Genomic DNA, 11471 nt, shown 5'->3' on the forward strand with positions numbered 1-11471 from the left:
TAGGATATTCATATCTGTGAGCTGTTTCCCCTGTTTTGGGACTTGTGGTTACCCAACATGACATGTTGAAATGACACTATTTTGTCTGGTTTGTTTTGTTTTTTTTTTGACACGCACACATTACATGTGGCTGTGTGTATGGTATGGTATAGTGTAAGGGGGCTAAAAGCTTCATCATAGATTGTATGCTGCTTAAGGTAGTCAGTAGTATGTTGAAGTATTTTCAGAATTAAGAATAAATATAGTCTTGAGAAAAATGCTATTCCTCCTCTCTGATCATATGTTTATTGATTTTATGGTTTAACCAAAGGGAAAAATGATAGAAAAATCTGGACTTCCCTAGTAACTACAGGTTTATGGCAAGTTTTCTTTTGTTGTGTAGCTAAAAATGAGATTAATCAGCTGAAATGACCCAAATATTCTTACATGTTTTCTTTGCTGCTTTTGTATACCCATAATTGTTTAAAATAATAGCTTCCCTACATAATTTGGCATTTTATAGTGGAGTAATCCCCCCTAAGAGACCTTTTGGCTGTGTGAAACATCATATTCACTAATAAAAACAGAGAGAAGAGAGCTTAGCTATGCTTAGTATAATGGAAAATAAGATTTTTTGTCATGGTTATCAATGTTGTTTATTGCAGTTGTCAGTGATCATGGTGGTGGTGGTAATATGATATGGTGAATTTTATGTGGATATTATGTGACATGCTTAAGTTATATTGTAATGACAAAAACTGAGATGCATGTTTTGGGCCATATTTTGACATGACAGCCTCCCATTAAATAGTCTTATAATAAAACCAGTATGATATTTGGCATTTTAGATTAAGTGACAATCTAAATAATTCTAACACCTGAAAAAACATGAAGTTCCACATCAGACTATGCACAGGCTCTCCCTCCCCTCCCTGCCTGAAAATAAGATTTTTTTTAATGATGCTGTTAGTTTACATTATATTAACCATAAGAAAAATGTAAGGAGGGTCTGGAGAGATGGCTTAACCATTAGGGTACTTGCCTACAAAGCCAAAGGACCCAGGTTCAATTTCCTAGTACCTACATAAAGCCAGAGGCACAAGGTGGCACTTGCATCTGGAGTTCATTTGCAGGGACTAGGGGCCTTGGTGTACCCATTCTCCCCACCTCCCTCCCTCCCTCTTTTTCAACTTAGTAAATAAATAAAATATTTTTTAATAAAGAAAATGTTAAGAAGTATTACTTTTTTGCTAACACACTCTTAATGTATAAAACAATTTGTATAATAAAACCCTAAATAGTAACTGTAGCTTTGGCATGTTTTATGTATTTTAAACTTTCTTTGTATTTTTCCCCTTCTTTTGGAGTGGTGCACTGTATATAAATAATATGAATTATTTTATTAAAGATTTATCTTTATCATCCAAGACTAGGAAGAAAAACAAAGTCTAAAAGGCTTCAAGCCAGTATTTATTCACATATGTTAGATTAACATTTTCCTTTTTGTGTTAATATATTTGCTTTACCGGCTGCAGAGATGGCTTAGTAGTTAAGGCAAACTCCAGAAAAGCCAAAGGATCCCGATTCAATTCTCCAGGTCCCACGTAAGCCAGATGCACATGGTGGTACATGTATCTGGAGTTCGCTTGCAATGACTAGAGGCTCTGGTGCACCCGTTCTCTCCCTCTCTCTCTCCCTCTCTCCCTCCCTCTCTCTCTCTCTTTCTCCTTCCCTTTCCCTCTCCTTCTCCCTCTCCCCTTCCCTTACTCTCTGTCTCCAATAAATAAATAAAAATAAAATCTTTAATATATATATATTTGCTTTACTGTTCTTATTGTCATTTTAGTCCATGCAAGGGAAACTTTCTAAAGAGAAATTGGCTACAGAAAACATGATGGAAGAATTGGAAAAGAAAGAAAGAAACCTGCAGAGATTGACAAAAGCCCTGCGAGAAGTGAGTAGAAACTCTGTTACCTGCAAGAATGATCCACTACCTGTTTAACTTTTAAGTCAGTGTTTATGTTACACATTTTAATTAATGGAACATTTTTAAATTGAAGACTTAACTTCGATGTGCCAGTTAAGTAAATCCACTAGATTTCTTAAGAAAATTTTAATACGAAGACAAGCCCTAACTTTTTTTTATGTCTTAGATACAACTTTCAGGACTTAACTGAGTAAAGTCCCAAAGCAAACAAATGAGGCATAAATTGAATATAAATGGAACCTTATTGTAACAGATCACCCATTGTCCTAAGTGTGAGATGAAGTATGTGACCCATGTTTAAGGACACATAATACAGTATTACATATTCTAACTCCCATCATCACATTTTGCCTCTAAGTACTTAAGTACTCCTAAGGTTAAGGATATTGTTCATGTAACCATAATATGATTATCACACCCATTAAAAAATAGTAACTTCTTGATATGTGATAATTCCTAGTATATATTGTAATTTTTCCACTTCACTCAAAACAATTTTGGTGTCTGTTGAATACATTATTCCATAAAGGACCAGGCATTACATTTCATTATAGTGTCTCATAAATCTAAGATCCGTTTCTTTTTGAAGAAACATGAAGCTTATTTGTCTCAAATTGTCACACTTTATTTCTTCCAAATTAATGTCATTTAGCATTTTTACTCTCCTATTTCTAGTAAGCCAAACACTAAAGTTTAAAGGCCTTATGAGATTCATGTCAAAGTTTTTACTGTGAGTAAACACTTTGTAAGAATTGTTGACACTTCATCCCATACTAAGTGACATATGGCACTGATCACTCTGGAGTAAGGTGCTGGCAGCAGCCTGGTTTTCCACTATAAAGGCACAGCATTGCAAGTGGTTAGCCATCTGCGTAGAGTGCATACAGTTTGCCAGCACCTCTCCCATGATGGATTTAGTTGCTATCAGTGATTACTTCCCAGATCAGCAGATGATTTTAAAAATGACCATTTTGCTATTTCTTTCATCCTCTTACACTTACTAGCTGGCATTTTTATAATATATTTTAAGTATAAATCATGCATTCATATTGCTACCTCCAATTTAACACTTATGAATGGCTGAGTTTTTCCCCTTTTTGACATTATATTTGTATTTCTCTGTCTGAAACTAAATTTTTTGTTTCCTACCAACATTAACATGCTTTTTTCAATATACAAAAATAGTTTCAAACTAAGTCATTTTGCTACTGACAACATTATAGAAGTTGTAAAGTTTCCTTGAAGTTCTTCTTGCTTTTAGAGTAGATCTCATTATAGAAAAATATATGCACAATCCAGATGCTTATTATGTGTGAAAGCCTAGAACTGTGTCACCCAGGATATCAGACAGCACAGATGAATCATTTCTTGGGTTTAGATTAATAAGTTTCTGTTTTTCTATTATGTGTACAATCAAATTTGATTAAAGTGAACATGATATTAGATACTAGACTTTTATTTATGGTTTGGGGGGAAAATTTTAATCTTTATATCTTAAGGGTACCTTTCCTCTGTTCTAACCATTTTTTTTTTCCTTTTATCCACTGCAGAACCAAAGACAAGCAGAAGAGACATGCTGTTTATTAGATCAGAGCCACGAAGCAGACCAATCTAGACAACAGACTACTCATTCTAAATGGCCTCGATTTGACTTGACTGTGATTGATCAGCTGTTCAAGGAAATGTCCTATTGTTTGTTTGATTTGAAAGCGTTGTGCAGTATTCTTAATCAGCGAGCTCAGGGCAAAGAGCCTAACCTTTCATTATTACTGGGAATCCGATGTAAGTAGCTGCTGACTTGTCCTTACTTTATTGCCTAACAGTTGGAAACCTGTCTTCATGACTCAGGAGCTTCTGACTGCCTCTATCCCCTTTGTTTTTGTGATCATCTTTTCTAATTGGACTTACAAATATTTGACTCAATCTGGATTAGTTGTATGGGTCACTGCCTCATTATTAGAACTGACCTAATTAATACGTATGAAAGTCAGCAAGGTCAAGGTGCTGGAGAGATGGCTCAGCAGTAAAAGGTGCTTGCTTGTAAAACCTGCCACCCTGTCCTCACCTCCCCAGTGCTCATGTAAAGCCAGATGCAGAGTGGCACATGCAGGTGGAGTTCATTTGCAGTAGCAGGGAGGCCCTGGCACAACCATTTACATATTCATTCATTCAAATTAATTTTCTCTGTCACTTTCTCTCTCTCCCTCCTTGCTTCCCCAAATAAATAAATAAATATTTTGAAAAGAACAGGAATTTAGTAAGGTCATAGTTTCTATGGACTGCCACTTGGAAGAATACCTAAAGATGTTTTCCACTGAGTCTGTAAATGTGTGCCTTCAGTGTAGTTAGGAATGGTTTTATAATTACTCTTTTAAAAGTAATGATTCTGGGGCTGGAGAGATGCCTTAGCAGTTAAGTGCTTGCCTGTGAAGCCTAAGGACCCCAGTTCGAGGCTCAATTCCCCAGGACCCACGTTAGCCAGATGTACAAGGGGGTGCTGGCATCTGGAGTTTGTTTACAGTGGCTGGAAGCCCTGGCGTGCCCATTCTCTCTCTCTCTTTCTCCTCCTCCTCTTTCTCTCTCTGTCTGTTGCACTCAAATTAATAAATAAAAATTAACCAAAAAAAGTAATGATTCTTTCTTTTGCTTTCATATATTTCCATAGAATGAGCCAGCCATCTATGTCCACAGTAGAACATTTATTTGTAAGATATACTCACCACTTGGATGTGTTGAATGCCAGTAGCTTTCCCATGAGTCAGTTTCACACCCCACAGATGCACTGCTCTTGTCAGGCATGCCTGTCAGCTGTTCTTTCCATGCACCAGCTCTCCTCTGTGCCTCAGTTCTTCCTTCACAGTTACTGTGAGCAATAGCCAACCCGTGAACTTTCTTTTCTCTGCCGCTTCATAGGAATGCTCATCTCTGCATGTGGCTTCCAAGTAGTAGATTATTGTTGCGAGGATTTCTTTTTAATATAGCAGAAATAGACTTCAATAAAAATAGTAAAGAGCAGAGGAAGTCTACATTATATTATTTGCCTTATAATATTGCTTATAGGTTACTGGAGAAAACTGTTTTTATTTCCAAATTTATAGTAGTTATTGTGGTACCAAAAAATTAAATAATGCCCTAAAATATATCATTTGATAAATGAAACAATATATATTCTTAGTAATGTTGGAAGAATTTTAAATTCCATTTCATAGATATATACACACATATATGAATGCCATAGCCCACTCTTCTTAAAATTCTCTGCCTCCTTGAGTTCCATGACATCACTTTCCACATTCTGATTCTACCTTTATGACTGCTCAGCTTCATCTTCTGTGCACTTCTCTGAACTTGTTTACTGGGACCCCAAGAACTGTGAGTTGTTAGGTTTTTTGTTTAGTTCTCCTTTTATTTGCCACTCAGTAATTTTTTTCTTGTACTCTTGTTTTCTGTTACCACCATACCTTTTTCCTATATAAACATTTGTCTCTGGTGCTGCCTAAAAGGCCTGTCTCTTAGGTCTCCTGATTATGGTCAATTGTGTCTATATTAGAACTGGATATTTCACAGTTATCAGACACTCAGCATGGCTAAAACAGAACCTGTTACCTCCACTAAGCCTATTCTTCCTTATAGTAAGTAGACACCCCTCCCTGCACTTACATCCTACTTCCACCCAGGCCCAGATCTTATACTCTACTCTGCTTTTTCCTCATCTGTGATCCCTACCCAAAGTGATGCTAATTGGGCTGTCTTAGGTCTTGTACTGATTTCTGCCTACCATTATATATAAATTATTGCTGTTGCCTTAATTCAGGTTTTCATAATCCTGAACCTGGGCTTGTATTTCTGCTTCTCTAATTTACACTCCCTTTAATAGGGATGGTTATCTCCCTACCTGCCTCTGCAGCTTTACTCCTTACAACTCTTACCATAATTTTAGAGCTAGACACAAATCTTCTTGAAGTTTCCCAAATTTTTTGACACTACTTAGTTGTTTGCTTTTTTAGCCCACCCAGTGAACAAATACCCATCATTTCTTCAGTTACATCCATGTATTCTTTTTGTGCCTCTGTGTCTTGTGGGCAGTAGTGGGCTAGCTCAATATAGACTGTCCATTTGTTTATGAAATTATATGTAAAGCATTGAGGATAAGCCATTGACCTCAACTTACACCATAACCCTTTGATCATGGCAAATATTCAATTCATGTTTGTTAAGAATTATCTGATTCTTAATACCTCTACTACCAAGGCTAATGATGGTAGAAGGAAGGGTCTGTTTTGTGATCTATGTGCCTTTACGTTGGGACACGCTTATGAAGAGAAACTAGAATCAGCAACTACAAGCTTGAATCAGAAACTCAATCTGTTATTCAGACACTGGGCCACTAGCTATCAGTTTGATTCAGTTATTTAGAAGAAAACTAATATTTGTATGCCAATAATAACCCATTTTGCAATCAAAAATTTAAAGTACACCCTGTCACTGCAAACTTTCAGACATTGACAAGCAGGAAGAATTATGTGCTCCAGTTGAGCTTAGAAGAGACATCAGAGCATGTGATTTTTGTTTATTAAAATGTCCATTAAACATAAAGAATTTTTATGTAAATCACTGTATGAATTTAATATATTTAATTAACAAAGTTTAAAAAGACCATGCAGAAAATATCTATTTACTATCAAATGATGTAATTTAAACATTAGCCTCATTGATATTCAGTGTATACCATATATCTATGATTAAGATGAAAATCCTAAAACATTTATTCAAAGAAATGAGACATTTTCTCCATGCTTTATTTCCACAGCAATGAACTGTTCAGCTGAAGAGACTGAAAATGATCACAGTCCAGAAGCACTCACTAAAAAACTGTCAGATGTGTGCCAGTTACGGAGGGACATTGATGAATTAAGGACTACAATATCAGACCGCTATGCTCAGGACATGGGAGACAACTGTGTTACACAGTGACGAAGTGTTTGTCCCACAGCAATAATGATTCATAGTTAAATGCTGCTGTGTCATGGTTCTGTGTTTTTCTTTTTAGGAGTTGAAATGGAAAATTCCTAGCTACATGCCTTGCATATAGGGTTTTTGTTTGTTTTATTGAGGAAGTATTAAGTTATCAAATCAGGCCAAAAAAAAATCAAATTCCTATTTGAAAACTGAGACAAAGCCTACTAGAAAAGAAAAATATCTGTATTCTCAAACTACTGATTGTAGGACCAAGCTGTGAACAGTACCCTTCAGACAAAGGGTTAGGGCTTCCTTTTCTCCTGTTTTCTGGGTGTGTTTGTGCATGTATGTATGCACTTTATTCAGAAAATCCTACAGATTTCAGTAGTCATAAAGCAAAGCTTCTAAGAAAGGCACACAGTTTATTCATTTTGTATAGAGGCTTCTGTTACTGTTGGGGATTTTTCAAGGGTTGGCTGATGACCTCCAACACCAGGGCAGTGTTCTGATATAGGAGGACAGCAGACAACAAAAAGAATCATTGTGTGTAGATGGTCAGGTGCAGGATTGGACTGATAGTACTGAGCGGATATGTTTTTCCACAGTGATGATGGATCGTCTTAGGGGTGTAAAATTTTGATGCAATGATCTTTTTCATTAGCATTATAGTTTATTATTAGAAGGGAAATTAACATAATTTAAATTAATTTGAACATGACCCTTATTATTTACAATTTTTTATATATTTGTATGTATACCAATATAAGCAAAGCCATGTATAATTAATACCTTTTACAACCTCAAATGTCTGTTGTAAAATGAAAAATTAACAAAATAGTTGTGGAACAATTGCTTATTTACATTTTAACAATTTCTACTTTAGAGTTGAAACTACTTTAAGAGAGAACCAGTTCATATTTACATCTGTTTGGTTTTTGTTTTTTCTGAGGTAGGGTCTTGCTGTAGCCCAGGCTGACCCAGAAGTCTCTATGTAGCCTCAGACTGGCCTTAAACTCATGGAGATCCTCTACCTCTGCCTCCTGAGTGCTAGGGTAAAAGTATCACCATGCCTGGCTATATTTATGTCTGAATTAACACTAACATGAAACAAAATCTAAGTGTCAATGCTATTTTAATATGTTTTATTTGGCTTATTACATTATAAACAGAGTTTTTCATGCAGCATGAAATTGGTAGGCTAGTTCATATGGAACACAGGGTGTTACTATGAAATGCAACTGATTTTTTGTTTGTTTGTTTGTTTTGGTTTGGTTTGGTTTTCGAGGTAGGGTCTCACTCTAGCCCAGGCTGACCTGGAATTCACTATGGAGTCTCAGGCTGGCCTCAAACTCACGGCAATCCTCCTACCTCTGCCTCCCGAGTACTGGGATTAAAGGCATGCGCCACCATGCCCGGCAAAATGCAACTGATTTTAAACAGACATACACAGTCATTTAAGTTTCCATTTGAATATTGTCCATGTTTCAGTTGATATTTGTAAAGACTATACTAAGTTTATTACCTTCGGAAAATTCACTATATTCTTTAAAGTGTAGGTAAAATATTGTCTTTTAAAAGTTGATTTGATTTTTTTGATGTAACCAAGTTTCATTCAGGCTACACTAAAAAATAAGAAAAGATGTGAAACAAGCAGGATCTTGACTGAGAGGATATCACATATATACTGATGTAAAGGTTGTTTCTAGAAAAAGTTTTTCTTAATAGTAAAGGATCGTGGGATAGGGCTTTCAAGGAGACTATAAAGACACTCAGTTCAGAATTTTGGCTTATATTATACTCTCCAAAAGTTGTTTCTATAGTTATTTTTCAAGAATTTATTATAATACATCATAAAGACATTAGATTTCTATTTAGTGCTTGAGTTTCCACCCTCCCCCCAACTTTTCTCTTAGGATGAAAATGTATTCATTCATTCGTTAATGTTAGTGCTTTAAGGACAATCAAGAAGTCATAAGTTTGTGCCAAAATTCAGATACAAAAAAATTCTTTGCAAAAATTAATATCTGCACAGATGACCCCATACAGGAGATACCAGCAAGGGGGCATTTTATCTTCTCCCCACCCCCTTGCCATGACTTCAGAAATAGAAAGGCTTAAAATGGTAGACCTCATGAGAAACCGTTACCAATTCTGATCAGCAGTTTCTTGAGTTTCTTTTAGGTTTTAGTTTACTTTGGGGATTTTATCGTTATTGTTATGGTTGGTTGAAACAAATTTATAGTTATTTGTCTTAATTTGTAGGTACAGATTCAAGGTTTACCCTCTTGATATGAAATGCTGTTTTAGTGACTTTTCTTATAAAATTTAATTCACATTTTGGAGTTGATATTTTTAACTTAGGAAATTAATAAAGTGCTACTGAGGCATTTCAATTTCTAAATTGTGTACTAAACCTTAAAAGGTGTTAAGGTATGATAGTATAACTATAATGGATTACAGAATATAATCTCTTAAAGGCTGGAGTTAGTTAGTAGGCCTCAACAATAGGTAGACAGCCTTGGAGGGGATTTTGAGGAAAATTAAACTGGTAGTATTCTAGTTAATATTTGTGTTTTTTATTTTGAAGTTTTTTTAAATACCTCTCCTCAGGATACCCTTTTGTGTAACAACAGTAATAACAGTAGTGTCACATTGAGAACAAAGGTTTTATGATTAGGTTAATTGGGCAAATAGCAATATTATAGCATTTCATCCCTGTTTTGAAATATATATTATATATATATATTCCATATATATATATATATATTCCATATATATATATATATATATATATATATATATATATATATATATGGAAGTTATTATAATGATATTTATCTGAAATGAAGTAACCTAAAATTTTCTTAGGTATTGACATTTCTTTTAAATTATGCTTTTGTATTTTAAGTACTTATCTGCCTAGGAAGTGTCAGTGTTAACATGAATTTTTCATCATTTCAAAATGAGCTCCTTCTGACTCTATCAGATAAAAGTAGCTAAATCAAGGGCACAATAGCTGTCTTCATTTGATGTCAGAAAAACAGGATGATTTTAAACTTAGCAAATATTTAGTGGCCTCTGATTTTTAAAGTGTAAGTCTTGAGTAGGTAAGATATACATGAAATTTGTTTTGTTGCTATGGTCCCTTTTCACCTTTGAAAGCCAAATCAGTATTTAATGGTTTAACAGTATTATATCTTACTGATTTTTTTTTTTTTTGGTCATAGCAGTTTATTAAACTGAATTACACTAATTTCAATAGCTTGTTAGAAACAATCTTCAGGGCTAGAAAGTATTACTAAACTAAATATATACATTTCTGACTTATTGTCTTGAATGTTAATTCTGTTATTGTGCAAGACTGAATAGGAATCTCTTAGAGGATATCTGTAGTGGAACTATATATTGAAGAGTGTTCTTTTAAACTAAGTGATAGTTCTTTGGGTAACTATCAAACAGCACCTGAACTGTGTTTTCAGTAGCCTAATTCAGTTCATACCTTTACTTTGGATTGTTGACATTCTCTCATGTAGATTTCTGTCATTGTAGATATGCGGTTATGGTAATAAGTTCTCATGATAACCATGCAGTCAGACTGCATCATTGGAAACTGCTGATAGTTGTAGCTCTGAGCTAACATCAGTTCATTTCATTTGCATTTCTGTCAGTTCTTTTCAGTGTACTTTTCTATTTAGTATAAAAGTAAAATTTCCAACTTTGCCCCAAAATGTGATTGGTGGTAATTGCTCTGTGATTATATCATACATTTAATCATGAAGGGGAAAGATTTGGATTTTGTTTTCTTATTTAAAGTAGGTCTTGAATATACTATACGTGTACATTAAATCAGTAAATCATCTACACTGTTGCAACTGCACACAGAGAGAACCTTTTGTGCCTTTTGCCAGCAGTGTTTATTTCTATCTTATATGGGCTATAGCAGTGTTGATTATTGCACCTTGTTCTCCTGTAAATAGAATTAAGGGACTTGGTATTTTTTACTTTAAAACAAGGAGAAATTTCTTATTCCAAGGTGACTGACTGACTACCTTAGTAAACATGAGAGAACTATCATATCTGTGTGTGTTTGAAGCCTTCTCTCTATAGTAACCAGGAAATTCCTTTAGAATGTATTGATTTATGTATATATGTGTACATATATGTAGTAGTTATTTATATAAGTGAGTGTGAAATTCAGCATCACAATGGTGTGATGAGCAGAAGTAGAAGGTGCTAGATAGTTAAATTAAAAGCACAGCAGAGTGCATAATCAGTCACTGTGACTGGTGGTTTTTGTAAACTAGGTTCAGTTTCTGAACCACCCAGAATACCTCATGTGTAAATACAGTGTTCATGACTTAATGCAAATGCAGTTATTGTTTAAGAAAAATAAATGTGAAGCCACTGGTTGGCTTATGCCTTTTGACCTATCATTTTTGCCTCCTTTTTTGTAAAGGAGTTTTTGCTTTTTATTTTATAGGGTTTACAGCTAGAAATTTGAATGCCAAAGTTCTATTTATTAAACTAAGAAAAATGTTTTCAATGT

General features: G+C 34.8%; 1 protein-coding gene across 2 annotated transcripts in view; it reads left to right on the forward strand.

Moving 5' to 3' along the window:
* The window catches only part of Cep85l (centrosomal protein 85 like), a 215618-nt gene extending 205981 nt beyond the window's left edge, over positions 1–9637 (forward strand). For both annotated transcript variants that reach the window (XM_045159149.1, XM_045159150.1), the window contains 3 exons: positions 1826–1933; positions 3517–3748; positions 6777–9637. In XM_045159149.1, the coding sequence (XP_045015084.1) occupies positions 1826–1933; positions 3517–3748; positions 6777–6940 (504 nt within the window). In that variant the 3' untranslated portion in view covers positions 6941–9637. The remainder of the gene's footprint in view (positions 1–1825; positions 1934–3516; positions 3749–6776) is intronic.
* The last annotated feature ends 1834 nt before the right edge of the window (positions 9638–11471 follow it).

Source organism: Jaculus jaculus, chromosome 9 (genome assembly GCF_020740685.1).
Source record: "Jaculus jaculus isolate mJacJac1 chromosome 9, mJacJac1.mat.Y.cur, whole genome shotgun sequence".
NCBI classification, from domain to species: Eukaryota; Metazoa; Chordata; class Mammalia; order Rodentia; family Dipodidae; genus Jaculus; species Jaculus jaculus.